The sequence below is a fragment of the Echeneis naucrates genome, chromosome 16 (genome assembly GCF_900963305.1).
Source record: "Echeneis naucrates chromosome 16, fEcheNa1.1, whole genome shotgun sequence".
Classification (NCBI taxonomy): domain Eukaryota; kingdom Metazoa; phylum Chordata; class Actinopteri; order Carangiformes; family Echeneidae; genus Echeneis; species Echeneis naucrates.
Genome location: NC_042526.1, coordinates 12,788,822 through 12,805,327, shown reverse-complemented (window position 1 = coordinate 12,805,327; position 16,506 = coordinate 12,788,822). Strand labels below are relative to the sequence as shown.

The 16,506-nt window shown below is 43.2% G+C and overlaps 1 protein-coding gene across 1 annotated transcript; it reads right to left on the bottom strand.

The window, feature by feature from the left end:
- Positions 1-448: 448 nt before the first annotated feature.
- znf710a (zinc finger protein 710a) lies at positions 449-6,803 on the bottom strand. Its single transcript, XM_029522451.1, has 5 exons — positions 6,759-6,803; positions 3,182-4,675; positions 2,250-2,441; positions 1,983-2,157; positions 449-1,607 (listed from the first exon to the last, which is right to left on the bottom strand). The coding sequence occupies exons 1-5, from the start codon at positions 6,801-6,803 to the stop codon at positions 1,438-1,440; spliced, it is 2,076 nt and encodes a 691-aa protein (XP_029378311.1). The 3' UTR covers positions 449-1,437.
- Positions 6,804-16,506: the final 9,703 nt, after the last annotated feature.

Sequence of the window (16,506 nt, the reverse complement as noted above, 5' to 3'; positions counted from 1 at the left end):
GTCAACACAGAAGCTGAGAAATGCACAAAAATGAGCATTTTATTTATTATAAATGCACTATATCAACATAGCGGATGGATACCTTGTTTGCAGGTTACAGGTTTGAAAAGCTAAGCACTGGGAAACTGAATATATTGAGCATTTCCCAAATCATTTTCCATGAGCTCCATGGCCCTGTCACACGTTGGGAGGTTGTCGTTCATCACTTGAGACCAGTGTACAGCATGATGGATGGCACGCTCTCACAGACACACTGGGGCACTTAATATTTCTGTCCGAGTTTTTTTTGGACAATTCTTGTTGAGATTCATCTGTTCAGAAAAAAAAATTGCAATGTGAATGCCAGCTTTGCATTGCTTTTGAAAAATGCTGCTGTCTTGTCTGGTGAGGGCCTGTTGGTTGTTTGGGGGGGGGGGGGTTTGTTGGAGAAAAAAAAAAAAAGCTGTACCACGGCCTGTTCTCTGTGGTAATCTTTTGAAGAGATCTACAGATGGGTGGGAGGAGAACCTGAATGCAATTTCATGAGGTCTTTGACTTGATCCCAAGAAATCCAATGTACCAGCTCTACACAGCAGCAAGGAATAGAGACAGATGTTGCCCATAGCTGCACGATTTGATGCAATTCTTTGGTGGTCCTTTTCATTAAAAAGGGTGTTTTGATTTTCTTTTCATTAGTATATTTAAAACATTCCACAGAAACAATTACATTCATAGACTAGAGATCAATACAGGGTGATGCTTGTTAATGCAGAAACCTAAAAGTAGACACAGTGGTTCTCAGTGCAATGCACTGATTACAGTACCAGTCATCACACAAGAGGACCGATAGATTCTGTACAGTAATATACAATGAAACACAGATTTGAAAATCCAAAAGGAATTTTGTTAATTTTTCAGACCCTAAATTCTATCTATCACAGCATAAATCAAAGTGAATTTTTAACCTCTGCAACTTGAAAAGCTTTGGCAACTGAAAAGAAGAGTGCCACTGGTTCTGTTCTTTAGCTCATCACATTAGTTTACCCCAGCAGTCTCAGAGGGTCTGCAATGTCTGAATGGGCGAGTGCAATATCACACCAGCATGTGCTTTTATGCTTGTATCGAAAATGTCCTTTTCCAAATTAGACTCAGATAATCTTGTCTTTCAGCAATATATATATGTATTTATATAGATTTTTTTTTACTTTTTATTTTTTTCCCTAAATGTATTCAGTAGATCTGCAGTGTTGTAGAGGTGAAAAATATGTAATCAGGTAAAAAGTATACATTACCAAACGTTCTAGCATTACGAGTGATTCCAGTGCATATGAATGTGCAGTTTACTGGTATTCTTCATGACCTTGAAGAATAACTCAAACCCTATGCATTTAAAAACAAACAAACAATAAATTCCTGTTTTCATTAGTTGACACCTCAATTCGGGCTCATTTTAATAACTCATGCTGTACTGAAGCGCCCTGCGCCCTTCCCAAAGGTGTTGTAATACTCCATCTGAGATAGTTTAGCAATGTCTGATGTGTTGTTGTTGTTTGCCCGGTTTTCTCGCTCGCTGAATTCGAAGCTCTCCTCCTCATAGTCCTCTTGGCTTTCGGTGTCTTGGGGGGGTTCTGAAAGAGGAAACAAAAACACAAATATGATCCCACTCCGTCCTCAATGACACACACAAACAGAGTTCCTTCTGAAGACACTTGGCCTCACTGAGGGCAACCAGTAGATTGCCCCTCCTCCTATGTATCAGTCTCTGCTGATAGAAACAGGCATGTCTAATCCAGGCACTTCTATATTTACAAAACACACAGGGAGGGAGTGACAGAGAAACATCAAAACACTTGGCCACAAGATTACAGTACATGCTGAGTCAAAGTGCATTATGGGCAGACTGAGTGACAATAATTTGACATGAAGCCCACTGAGCAGTCCGAATGGGAATTCTGTTTCAAAGCAGGGAGGAACAATGAACAGCAACTGATGGAGCAACTCACCTTGTCCATCTATTGAGGTGTCCATGATGCCGTGTTTGACCTTCATGTGTCGGCTGAGGTTGCCCTTCAGATTGAACTTGCTGGTGCAGTAAGGGCACTTGAAGGGCTTGCTCCCAGCATGGAGATGCATGTGGCCAAGGAGGTTGTACATTCTGTTGAATGACTTTCCACACACCTGAGAGACAGCAGTATAAGTATCAGTACCCCTCCCTGCTCCGCCACAATGAGACCCAGTTTGACTTGAAGCAGTCCGCCGGCTTCACTCACTTTGCATTTGAAAGGTTTGACAGGCAGATGGACAATCATGTGTGTTTTCAGGGTCTGCTTCTGGACAAACGTCTTGAAGCAGACGTGGCATTGGAACGGCCTCACGCTGGCATGGATCAGCATGTGTCTCTTCAGGTTGGCGGAAAGGGTGAACTCTCTGGCACAGACGTCACACTTGAATTCCTTCATACCCTGGGTCAACAAAAACATGTTTAGGTCTAATTAATTTGGATAAACATGGTTTATAGGAAAATAAGTTAGAAATCATGTGAAAGAAACACACAACCTGCATATTTAGTCTTTGTTTCGAGCATTTGCAATCTAGGTTTTGATCCAATTCATGCAGACCGCATTAGCCCCCCCAAGTGTTGAAAGACAGAGTGGAAAAAGTCTTGAAGAAAGAATCAGCTTTGTTTCTTTATTGATTTTTTTTTTTAATATGTATATAATGAAATAAAATGTTTTCCCTAAAGAATAAACCAGACTATGCAGAGTAAGAGGAAAGACCGGGATCATTCATAAGACAAAGAGAAGTGGCTCTGCAAACGTCACAAAACACAAAACACATGCAAGAAGGGGGGCTGAGCCACACAAAAAAGTCAAGTCCTTTGATGGCTATGTTTACAAAGCAACTGGTTTTGAAAAAAAAAAAAAAAAAAAGACTGATGTAGTCTGCCCATTTTTTCCTATGAGGATTCATGCAGAGGACTGAGTGAAAGAAGCCTAAGAATCCCTTCCCTCTTTTCCTAAATTCCTTATGAGCTTAGATCTTGATTTTTCTATTTGAAATTGAGGTTACGTAATTTTGTATGGCTGTTTGAGGCCTGCACACTTTTGCATTGGCTTTGATCATATAAACTGCTAGACAAAGGCACATCACTGTGGTTGAGTACCTGAACCAGAGGGGTTCAAAGGGCGTGCGCTGCCAGTACCTTGTGAGTGAGAGCATGTTGTCGGAGGTGGTGGATCTGGACAAACTCCATGCCACACTCGGGGCAAACGTAGGGCCGTACATTCTGGTGCTTCATCAAGTGGTTCTGGAGCTGGCTGCGGTAAGCGAAGGACTTGTGGCACTCGGTGCACTGGTAGGTGGTCGGGCCTTGATGGCTGGTCAGGTGGCGCTTCATGTGGGCGTAGGTCGGGAACTCCAGACTGCACTGGGTGCAGACGTGGCACTGACCGTTCTCATGCTTGTTCTCGTGGGTCCTCAACTCACTGGGGTAGGCAAAGCCACGGCCACAGAAGCGACAGCTGTAGGGCTTGACGTCTGAATGCTGCAGCATGTGCCTCTTCAGGTGACTGGTCTGCGTGAAGGCCTTCTCACAAACTGTGCACTTGTGCGGTCGGGTTCCCTGGTGGGTGAGCAAGTGCGTCTGGAGGTGGCTTGGCTGCTTGAAGAGTTTCCCACAGTGTAGGCATTCATGGGGCTTTATTCCGTTATGGCCCAGGATATGAGTGACGAGGTTGTATTTGGATGTGTACGACTTTTCACACATGCGGCACTTCCATCGTTTTAGACCCTCTCCCACATCTACGCAGTAAGACTCGTCAATCTGTACATTGATGTCCAACCTGTCAATCTGCATTCGCCTGGCAAGGCCCTCCGGGTCTGACCACAGCATGGCCTGGCCATTGTCCTCGTACTCCCCTGGCAGAGGTATGTCAGCGGACTCATAGGCCACCTCATTTGACTCGTAATAGCGGTTCTCCAGAGGACTGCCACTGTCTCCACTGGTCTTGAGGTTTAGTGCCTCTTCCTCTTCTTCCTCCGCCACCACCAGCTCCTCTTCCTTCCTCTCTCTGTCTCTACCAGTATTTTCTTCATGTTCCTGTTCTGGTTGTGTGTCTGTCTGTGGTCGGGCTGTATCTCTCGCACATGAGGCACAGTTTCCGCAGGCTTGCTCCTCTTTCAGAGACTCTTGCTGTGTGACTGGATCCTCTGACTTGGCAGGGCTATGCCTGCTGTTCACGTGAATGCAGGAAGGAGGGGTATCAGTGTCAAGTCTTTCACCTTTAACCTGAGCCTGCGGACTCGGTGCTTTGTGTGGATGACCCTCTAGTTCTCCATCATTCCTGGACCTTTTGGTCCTCCCGCGGGGTCCAGGCCGTCTTCTTTCACTGCAGTGGGGCTGGGCTTCTTGCTCCCCTGCAGGCTCAGCTAGGTAGTCTCCGTTGGCCCCTATCAATTGGTCAGCGTACTCATACTCCATTGCTTCAGGTGGAGGAGGAGGGCACTCTCTGTGCTCCCCAGTGTAAAAACCATTGGGTGCAATGGTGGCCCCAAAGATTTCATTCTGAGAGATCAGGCCAAGAACAGCTGCCTGAGCCAGAGATAGCACCACCACAGGCTCCGTCTGCGTGCCCACATCCACTTGGCCCTCAGTCATCTTTGGGTAGGTTCGTACCAAGCGGCTACTCTCCTCCTCCTGAAAGAAGACATACAGCATAAGTCAGGGGGAAAAAAACTGTAAGCAATAGTATATCTGGGTATCGTTTTTCTTTTCTTCCGTTGTTACAAAATCTGCCTTTTACAATGTTTCCCCATTTCCCTATTGTAGCCACACGATATTGGTAACACTTCTATTAATACAAACAAAAGGCTTTTCTGTGGCTGTAATATTGAAATGATGATGTTATTTAGTTCTGAAGATTACTCAGTGTCCCAGACTGACACTGGAAACTATACAATCTTTTTTCCCGAGACTCAAGGAGAGTATTAAGAACATGTTTTTCTCTATGAAAGCCGCATTCGGACTACGCCTATTTCTTTGCTCTGGATCCACAGAACATTAGATTTAGAAGATAAGGCAGATCTGTGTTAGCACCCCACTTCCTTCCTTGACAGGCTTTAGAATAATAAAGAACACAACAAGGGATGCAGGTCCAGCCAGGAAGTTGACTTCCGTGGACTGTCCTCAGCACTTCCTGTGGGGTCCTGGGGCAGCCTGGCTGACCATAGTCAGCTCATCATTGGAGCTATCTGCCCCATTCATGAGGCGCAAAGTTTATCAGCTTTACACTCAGAGACTCTCGCCTTAGCTGACTTCGTAATGCCTACCACACTGGGCTTCCTTAACAAGATGTTATTTGCCGGCAGCCACTCTCATATCCATAACAGACATTCGATTGAGCGTCGAGCCCATTCTGTATTCCAGCCCGATGCATAAGACTTGCTAGTATAATTGTGTGGTTCGGAAGTGATCCAGACCCACATGCACATGTTTACCCTGCCGCTAGTAAAAGCAGAGCAGTTAAACTATGAGGAAAAAATAGTCGCATAGACAAACTGGCAGTAGTAAACGAGATGCATGTATTGCTTGCACTGGTTTCAGGTGAATGTCACTGGTAGGGAAATATATAGAGAGCAGCTCTCACTCCTGTTTTCTTGTCAGACTGTATACTAGTCTTCACTCTGCCATATAAGCAAGAGTCCCATCCTTTCGTGGCAGAATATAAACGAGTGAAGAAAAGAGTGGAAAACGGAAGGACGAGATAGTGATATTGCAGGAATAAAGGTGTGTGTATCTGTGTGTGTGTGTGTGTGTGTGTGTGTGTGTGTGTGTGTGTGTGTGTGTGTGTGTGTGTGTGTGTGTGTGTGTGTGTGTGTGCGCGTTGGGAGAGGGGAGTAGACCTGGATGCCCTGATAACCACGTCATTTATAATTACTGCTTTTAAAGTAGTCAGACAGAGACAGACTGTGTGTTTGTGAGAAAGAAAAGGAAAGAGACTGGGTGTGTATTTGCAAGCACGCGTGTGTGTGTGTGTGTTAGAGAGAGAAAAGAGAGGGAGGGAGGTATGGAGGGAAGGAGAAAGAGCTGTGGGCGGGGGAGGAGTGGAGGGAGGGAGACAGAGAGAGAAATGAGATGGAGGGGCTGAAAGATAAAGAAAGAGGGGAGGAGAGGAAGGGGAGGGGAGGGAAGGGGAACGAGAGATTGAGTGAGCATGTGAGAGGAGGGAAGAGAGAAAGGAAAAGGAGTGGGAGGGGGTGTGTGGGGAGGGGGGCCGGAGAGAGACAGAAAGACAGAGTGAGTGAGAGAGAGAAAGAGGTGAAGGAGGGAGGAAGGGAGGGAAGGAGGGGGAGCTGGAGAGACAAGAAAAAAGCCCAGCAAAATGAAAGGCTGACAAAATGAAAGAGAAAAAGACAAATGACAAGGAGACAGAGAAGGTAGGTTAGTAATTGCAAGAGTCCGTACTTTCACATTTAAAGTTGCAACTGAAAGACACATAAGGACAAACAATTAGAGCAGTGGCAGCAGAGGACGTGTGGCTGAGACAGAAACACAACTCTTATCTTTTTTAAAAGATGTTCCCACTGCGGTACTCACATGAATGTGAAAAGTAATCAGGCTTCCAATAACACTCACACACAGGCAGGAGTGTAAATACCTTACCAACTAACTGCAAAACAAGTGAGCCCCCCCCCCCCCCCCACACACACACACACACACACCTCCTACCCTCACCCTTAATGGCAACACATCTTTCTGCATATTTAGATTTCAAACTCACCACATTGTTCCTGGAGTGATGTTTGAGGTGTTTGAGGGATCTCATCCTTCAGGAGAAATGAGTGGAGTAAAAAAATCCACCTCCTATTTATATCTGTGGGAGAGTGGGGCGGTCCCACGGCTCATCCTCCTCCTACTGTTGCTGTTATCAGAACTGACTGTGCCTGCCCCCCCCCCCCCGACCACCACCACCACCACCACCAGCCCCCCACCTCACGCACACACACACACACACACACACACACACACACACACACACACACACACACACGTACACACAGCATCACCCCATTTCTTTCTCTTCCTCCCACCCTCTTCTTCCCATCTCACTTCTCTCTCGCTCCTCTTTTCTCTTACAAACACACGCACACACACATCTTATCTCCCTTTCTCACTACATACAATTTAGCATGACCCTTCAACACACATTTCTCTTTAAAGCACACAGAAACACAAGCTCTATCTTTTCTTGATCACACTTTATATTTTGCATTTCCCTTTTTTTTGTGAGCGAGTGCTCAAAGCACAAACAATTATAAAATCAAGTCAGTAGTTCCTCTTTGTGCAGATATATATGAATACACTCATACACACATAAACATGCTTATATATGTATGTAAGCAGCCACACGCACAGGCACGTACACACTTTCACAACACGCGCAAACACTCAGAGAGACTATGGGTGGAGGTGCGTCTGTCAGTAGCAAAACAGTCAGACAGATAATGTCTGAGAAATGCTAAAATTTTAACTTTCCAGAGACTGTAGTTTGCTGCCATTATTTCTAGATTCAAACTAATTAACTATTGAGACAGCCTGAAGTATACTGTCTGAGAAATTCAGAAGAAAAAAAATTGAGTGACAAAAGAAAAGAGAAGGAGAAAGAAAGGAGAGAAAAGCAGTTAGGAGGGAGGGAGGGAGACAGACGTGGGGGAGAAAGAATAAGGAAGAAAGAAGCAGAGGGAGGGGGAGTGAAGCTGAGTGGAGGAAGAGGAGGAGGGGTGGTGTGGTGGTGGTGGTGTGGGGGGAGAGAGAGACAGAAAGAAAAAGGGAGAGAGGAAAGAGAGCAGGGGTGGGGGAGGGAAGAAGAGAATGCAGCAAAAAGGAGGAAGAAGGGAAAGGAGAGACGGGAAGGGAGGAGGAGGGGGGGGGGTTGAGGCATAAGAAAGGATGTGGCAAAAGAAAGAGAAAGAAAGAATAAAAGAAAAAAGAAAGGGGGGGTGGTGGTGGATGGGGGGTGGTTGGGGATGGGAAGAGAGATAGAGGGAGGGTTGAAAGAAAATGCACTGAAAGAGAAGAGTGGATGGGGGGTGTTGGGGGGGGGCAGGAGGAACGAAGGAGAGAGAAAAAGAGAGAAGAAAAAAGGGGGGATGGTGGAGTGTGAAAATAAAAAAGAAGAGTCCATCAGCAAGAGAAAAGAGAAGGGGGGGGGGGGGGGGGGTTGCAGAATGAAGAGGGGGGGCAGGGGGGCGAGAGCAAAGGGAATGGAGAGAGGAAAGGAGATAGAGAGACTGAGAGAGTGAGGAAAAGGAAAAACAGCAAGGGAAGACATTAACTATTGAACTTCCAGATTTCTTTCAGGCTGTGTTGAGAAACAGTGCGGCAGAGTACCTGCGGGCTAAGTACAGGTTGTCTTCTTAAGTAGTCAGCACTGAAGATGATCCTGATAATTAGACAGGTATTCTATTATACCACAGCCCACCTTACCTTTTAACTAGTAAACACCGGGGGGGGGGAGAAAAAAAAAAAGTGTGTTTTAAACATATATCCATAGGTGCAGGCGAGCGTGACAAACACTGTGAGGACACATGCCAATTGTGACTGTGAGGCTGAGGACTGTGCATAAACATTTCCTACTAAATAACAGGAAAGGGCAAACCTTGAAAACCTTGATCAATCATCAGCGGCTGGGAGTGCTGCGAGAATGAGAAAGATAGAGAGAAAGGGGAGCGGAGGGGGGAGGAGGGAGAGATAGGGAATGAGAGTGAGCGCGAGGGAGGGGGGAGAAAGAGAAAGAGATTGAGTGAGGGTGTGAGTGAGGGGGAGAGATAGCAGGAAGTCGAGGGAGAGAATGGGAGAGAAAATAGAAGGAGAGCAAGGGAAGAAACAAAGAGATAAGAGGCTGAAAGACAAAGAAACCACATGGAAGAAACAACAAGGGACACGTACATAAAACAACACAGAACTAGCCTATGGGGAAAATGAAAAGGACACAGACAACAAAAGTTTGGGGAAGAAATACACTGGCTCCTTTCCAGGCCCGAATCTTCACAACAGCAAAACCTGCTTGCTTGTCCATTTACTTTGGGTACATTTGTGTGTCTTGGGCTACGGAAAACTAACAGTGGAGAGAGCTGCGATGGATAATAAGCATAAAATTTCATTCAGTTGTTAGATTTCTACAGGTTCCTATGTACATACGAGACAGTGAGTGTTGGGGAAGTAAGCCATTGCCCTGCTCTCAAGTGTACTAACCCTCAACAGGGATTTCAAATGTGTGTTTGTGCGTGGCTGCGTGTGCACATTTGTCTGATGTCTGAGATCAGGGACACAAGAACACACACGCGCACACACATACGCACACACACGCACCACTGACACCAACAAGCTTTCGGTTCCCCACGGCCATGAAACAACACACTTCTGACACGAGTGTCCATATGACTTATGCTTTATTTTTTCTTTTCTTTTATTTTTCTTTTTTCTTTCTTTCTTTTTTTTTTTTTTTTACGAGCAGCTACTTGTCCATTTCCAAACCCCAACCTTGTTTTGCGTTGTTTATCTACAGGAGAACAACCATGCAGTACAGTGTCACATCCTCTCCATGATATAGGTCAAAGTTAGAACTTCTTTTTTTCATCAAGAGGAAGAGAGCAAGTCAAAAAGAATAAGGGAAGGAGAAGGAGAGAGAGAAAGGAGGGGGGTATTTTCACATATTTACCCCTGAGAAAACCTAGCTGAATCATAAAACTGCAAAGGAGTCGTTGATGACAATTCTCTGTTTTTTTTTGTTCTCTCTTTTTTACTTTTCCTGTGGTTAAAAAGTGTGAGTGCACATTCTGACAATTGCAAATAACAATATAGTGGAGAAAGTGCATCAGCTGTAGGTTAGTCTCCTATATATACACCCCACTCCTCTTGCTGCATGTTAGCGAGCTCACATTGTCAGTGTTGTTTCTTCATCCAGCCCAGTGACAGGCTGCATACAGCCCGAATTTGCTCTGGCTGTGTGTGAGATGCAGTGCTGGGTGATGGCTATAATTCAACATCCTTTCACTGTCAAGCAAGCGGGAAGCTGTGTATGTTTCTGTGCAGGGTTGTTATAGCTATAGTGTTCAGGTGAGGATTTCTTATAATCAGGAGGAGAAGGTGAGAAGAGAGGAATCAGTTTGCTCTGTGTTTTGAACTTTGAGTTATTGGACTGATGTCCGTGTTTCAGTCGGTCGTTCCTCTCAGACCTGTGTCTGAGGAATCAAGCCCACACACCTTCTGTTATTTTTTGCTGGATCAGACTCACCTCTGCATGACATGCTGATATAATAGTAAGTCTCAAGCATGATTAGCTGCTGTAATTAAGCTTTCACAAAAAACAAATGAAACAAACAAACAAAAAAAAAAAACAAAAAAACTGCTGATTTTTTTTTTCATAAGCACAGAACAGACAATCTCACCCAGCGTGAATCTAAGCAATGCAGATGGAATATAGCAAAAGTGTATAAAAGCAGCCACACCCTTGTTGCACGCCTCCAGCTTCTTCCATTAAGGTCAGTAAGAACAGACTGGACACACAGACAGAGAACACAAACTGAGAAAAAAAAACAAAAAAACAAAGCTACAGTCTTGATCAGTATTGCCTCACTCGCTGCTGCTGCTGCAAAGGAGAGCAACTTTAAATGTGAAGCACACATGATTAGACGAGGTAGACTATAGGTGAATCACTGTCAACTTCAAGCAAATGAACAAACTAGAGTCTGCAGCATTTCTGCATTTGTGATTCAATATTGATGTTATGCATGTTTGCTTGCTTTCCCCTTTTTTGTATTTTAAATTTTAAACAAATGAAGTCTTAAATTCCCTAAACAAATCGTTCTTACAGAAACCTCAAGGCAGGATGCAGAGATGGCCAGAGGAAAAAAACCCTGAAATAAAAGATTACTCTTCCCATTTTGTAGTAAGGGTACTAAATGGAAAGACAGAATATTAGCAATGAAGTATCTCTGCTTGGAGACAACATTGGAGAAAGGAGTGTGGGGAGAGCTTGAAAAAAAAAGAAGACTGAATATAAAGGAGAAAAGACAGAGTTGAGGGAGGAGAGGAGAAGAGCATTCAGCAAGGAGGATATAAAAGGAACAGAGAGGGGGGCGAGGGAGTGAGACAGAGAGCTATGGAAGGAAAGAGAAAGAGAAGGGAGAGAGAGAGCGAGGAAAAGAGGGGGGCATGGGAGAGCAAGAGAGAGAGATCAAGAGAAAGAGAGAGGAGGGAGGAGGGAGGGGGAGCAAGTGAGAGAAACAGAGACAGAGGACGAAAGAGAAAGACAGAGAGGAGAGAAAAACAGAGAGGGGGAAGGGAGAAAGAGGGATAGCCACAAGAGACTCAAAAACCACAGAATAAAAACCCTCTGTCTGTCTGTAACTCTATATAGATATACAAATATGAATCCTAATATATGGGCACATTACATTTATTCAGCGGGAAAGGATAGTCAACAGTGCAGAATTCAACATGCACCTCAAGTTCATTCAATAAGTCAGCAAACACAATGTAGGACCATGGAGAACTCATATCTTCTTATCAGGAATGCAGTTTTTCATTGCAGTAAGGTGGGAGAGGAATTTTACCAAGGTACTTTATCCTATTTTAGTCGCTCTGAAGTCTCTTCCTGCCATGTGATTCATGGAAAAGTATGCTTATAAAATACACTGTGCCATACTCTCGCCATATCCTCCCTGTGAGTGCTGAATGCAGATGTACATTCAGGGAAACACGCGATTTTGACAATCTTGTGAGTGTCCTACATAGGGAAATGGCCCCAGATCTACTCAAGGTGAGGCCCACAATGAACCACAGAAGCCTATTAACACTAGAGGTCTCTGGAGTGCCTTTATATGCTGGTTAGAGGCGACCACATTCAAACTGGCTGGAGGAGATAGTAGGGACACAGCCACTGTCCCTCTATGGCCGTCACTCCTTTGTATTATTCCTCCACCTCCCGGTAACAAATTTCAGTCGGAATTACTTTTCTTTCGTCCAAGTTTCATTCTTTTAAATCAAACCCTTTGTCTATCTCTTCTTTTGTACCTTCCTCCTGTTTCCATGGTTACCTCTCTCTCTGCTCTGTACACTATCTATCTCTTCCTCCGTTTCCCTCTCTGTCTCTCTCACTCTGTTCTTATCTTTCTCATTTTGCTTTCATCTCTGCCTCCCTTCCTCCTGCTTTATCCCACACCCTCCTCACTCCGGCTTTTATCTCTCTTCACTTTCATCTGTCTTTCACCTTTCTCTCCCCTTCAAGCCTGCCATTCCATCATGCTGGTTTTTGGTTCTTACTTATAGAGAGAAAGTTTTATCGGTTTCCCTGTCAATTCTGCATTTTTAATCATTTCCAATTCATCCAAACCGCTTTCAATGCCATCGAGTCATGCATTAAATTGTCTTGGGCAGAATGTGTGTGTGTGTGTGTGTCTGTGACTGTGAGACAGAAACCATAGGTGCGGGAGGCTGTAGTCTTTTACCATAATAAAGGAAGAGGAATGATTTCTGTCATGATATCTGGAGATTAGCTGGCTGTTGTGGTTTTTTCTTTCAGGAGTACAGCATTGGATTTTTTTTTGCCCCTCTCACATGTTATTTTGCAATTTCTATATCAACAGCTAGTGTAGATCAACAAATTTACAAACTGGCACCTTTTGCTTTTGTTATTTTTAATTTAGAAGTGGACTGCACACACTGATTCAGTCCCACGGAGGCAGAAGCCGTTGAGCAGGTAGTGCTCCTCGACAGGGGGCTGCCTCCTCTAAGGTAGCCTGTCATTTCTCTGCAGTGATGAAGATGTTCTTGTGAAGCACAAATGCCTCCCTCTATGCATCTCAGTTGGGAGATAATCGTATTCACACTCAGCTGTGGTTGGTTTTATGCACCACCACATCATGTGTCACCATGTGATACTGCACACTGAACTGACATCACTTAACCACAAACAGACATGGACAGCCGGGCTCCTCACAAAACATCCCAGTGATATTTAAGAGGACAATTGTCGCTATAGGACATATGTATGTCTGTCGGCCAATTCACTGTAGGGTCGTCATCCGGTGGTATACACACGGTGGGGTGGGGTGGGGGGAGCATGTCTTCAAGTCACTGACAAACTCATTCCAAGAGACACTGCATGTGGTGTGGGAGGAAGTTTTGTTCTGCAGCTTTGACTGAAACTAACCTCCCTCCCCTCTCCCTCGCCTTCCCCTTCCCCTTAAAGTACCACAACTATTCAGAAAAGAGAATAAAGAAAACCTGAATAGAGGAAGAGGAAAAAAAATGGGGTCCCTAGGCGAGAAAGAAAAGAAAAACAATGAAAGAAAACAGAATGAAAAGCAGCCAAAGAAAAAAGGAAAGCGAGAAAGAAGGACAGAGAGGGAGGTGAGACCGAAAAAGATACAGAGCAAAAGGAGCATAAAGCAAGGAGAGAAAAGCATAGCCAAAAAAAAAGAGAGAGAGCGAGAGAGAGAGAAAAAGACTGAAAGCTCTGAAAGACAGAAACCTTTCAGTGGAAATAAATTCTAAGTAGAAAATGAAGCAGCAATATATTGGAAAGGAAAGGGTTTATTTGGGATGGGCCAAAATGCTTTCAAAAGCTGATCATTGCAAATATGCAAATAGATAATGCTATTTAAATTAGCATTTACTGCATGCCTTGTTTTCAATCATAATAAAAGACCACAATGAGCAGACATAAATACATACCCAAATTCTTTGATTATTGATGTAGATTATTTCAACCAGGGAATCGAAAAGATTCCCTGGTTAGTTGTACATCGACTAGATCATTTCACCTCCCTGCATTTTACTTAATATTACATCGTCAGCCGGTCTGCCAAGACACTGTCATTATTATCATTATTAATTTTGGGTGTAGTCCTACTCTCGCCAGAAATAAAGGATAAAAAAAAAACAAACAAACAAAAAAAAACGAACAAACAAAAATAAAGTCTGTTGGCCACTCTGCTGTTTAGATACCAGAGTGCACAAGCTGTATATTGTAATATTGTAACCCAATATTATTGGATTGTTGACACTGTTTTACAATATCAATGATCACAATGTTGACGGCTGGAGCTCAGCAGTTAAAAATATAATATCTTGTTTGTTAGTTCATGGAGAAAAAGTGGAAAAAAATCAGATTGCAGTTTTTAGAGGCCCCAACATGAGTCCAGATGATTAAATAGTCTGGCATTTAAGAATAAGTGCAGTGCCTATACTGTGAAATTTCCTGTTTTCCAAGAAATACCAGAACAGCAAAAGAAAGATCATTTCTCTCATAGTTGATACAAAATATGCATGTTATTTCATTCACAAGAGGTTTCCTGGAAATAATCGTATTATTAAGTGATCAGATGGTGCACATGAAGTTTTTCTGAATGCTAAGCTAAGACAACCTTGAGATTTTTACTCAGAAGATAGAAGATGAGCATCACATTAGAAATGGTAAAATGACCACAAAGGAAAACATTATTCATCATAAACAAAGAGCAAATTCATGCTGACTGGGGTTTAAATGAATCACCTGCAAGTGAAGGATCAACTGAACTCAATGAAGAGCACCAACTCAAAGCTTTTCCCAGAATTAGTATCAAACTAAGAAGGTCTCTCCAGGAAACGTTTGAGAAGTTATTAGGGATTAGTGGATACATGTAAAATAATTCATTTACCTTCATTCTTTCATGGCAAGGCGAGTGGGCTATTTCTGAAACATTCAGCCCATGGAGAAAAAGATGATGCTTATAGTGTGTTTTTGAGATATTTTTCTGCATCTCAGTAATTGCCTCTTTGACTTTTATTTATCTGATAGGCTTTGAGGTAGTAACAGGGCTTAGTTTTCAGCTTGTGTGGACTGCAGGAGGTTAACTTTGTCCACTGACACCAGCGATGTTCAAGAATCTGATACTAGGTATCTGCAACACAATCTCTAATTTAAAACACTGACCTTCCAGTTGTCTTCACAAAGAATCATGTGGCAAATAATAATTGTGTTGGCCAACAGGAAAAATCATGTAATGAGGGGCTGGTATAAGGCACATTGTAATCCAACATTACACAAACGTGTGGACATTTAGAACAAAAAGAAGCTGGTCAAACAGTAGTCACTGATCTTACAGGCACATTTGACTAATTTAATTGACTAGGTGAGGTAATAGTTTTATGAAGGTTTTAACATCGTTCACCGAAGGCTGATGTTGTTTTTTTTTTTTTTATTGCATTTGTGTACTTACAGTGTTCTTTAAAACGCAAATACAAATTCACTGTAAAAAAATATTCATTCATCTTGAAGAAACTGGTGAATGTAAATGCGTGGAAGGTCGATGTACCTTTTCATGTTCTTCCATAACCTGGTTGTCTGATCTCGGCAATCATGTCGCCACCTTAGCCTCCCAGAAACATTTCATTTTGAGCTCCACCTGCTGATGTACATCATCTGCTTAAAGTTGCCTGCTACATTAGATATGCCTTTTAATTCACTGTCCTTAGCTGTTCACTCTAATCATACATTTATATTGCAACTATCTGGATACTGGTTATGGCAAAAATTTTCTGAATTCTCCATTTGGTTAAAAATTGTGAAAGTCTTGGCTGCATTTCAAATGCTTCAAATTGGTGTCTTGGCTCAACCTTGTATCTCAGAAATTCCATCTATATAATACAAAGTGAAGTGGCTAAACTGAAAGCTGGAAATAGATTTAAAAAAAAAAAAAGTAAGCCACAGTTTTGCAGAAACAAATTAAACAACACTCAAGAATAAATCTACTTTGGGTATGCAACATGCTGGATAACATTTTTTTTTTTTTTTTACATTGCACAGCAACAAATACTCACAATAAGCCTCCATTTCCTTACACCTCAGGAAATCAGGTGATTAGGTGAAGAGAAAAGACTTGGCCCACTCAACTGTTCCCACTGCAAGTGGACAATGTACTGCAAGACTGCATACTTTCATTGGAAATAAATGTGTTCAGCAGTTTACTGAACATATCGGACGTATTAACTGAAATTGACGACACAACCTCTGTGTGGAAATAGAAAATGTGATGTGGCTGCCATTATGCTTGTCACAAACCATATTTACCTTTGAAATTAGTTATATAACGGAAATTAGTTAGACAGCGCGGTTGGTCTGTTTTATTTCAAAAGATGGCAATGTGGATGACTAGGTTTATTCTACTTACGACACAATAGCGGGCGAGTGAGTGAATACAGTGAATTGAACTAGTGCACTATGTGTTAAAGTCAGCTGGTGTACAAGCCTCAAAGTTGTGCCCATGTATATTTATTATATCAAGAGGTTCAACAGCAAGGCCGCATGGACATGGATTGAATGGGGTCTGTATCTCTGGCGCTATTAAATTCAGCTGATTAATGGGCAGTCACAGAAGTAGCCAACCATTCAACCTACCTCGCCCTCATCCAGCTCGTCATACTGTACTGTCATACTTGCTGTTTGCAACACCTTGCAAATGCAATACATTTCCCTTGGCTAG

Excerpts from the sequence above, each read along its gene's own strand:
- znf710a (XM_029522451.1), bottom strand. The coding sequence starts at position 6,803 with ATGAGATCCCTCAAACACCTCAAACATCACTCCAGGAACAATGTG. Across the intron at positions 4,676-6,758 it reads ATCACTCCAGGAACAATGTG|GAGGAGGAGAGTAGCCGCTT; the intron begins GTGAGTTTGAAA and ends GTCTTCTTTCAG. Across the intron at positions 1,608-1,982 it reads CACCTCAATAGATGGACAAG|AACCCCCCCAAGACACCGAA; the intron begins GTGAGTTGCTCC and ends TTCCTCTTTCAG.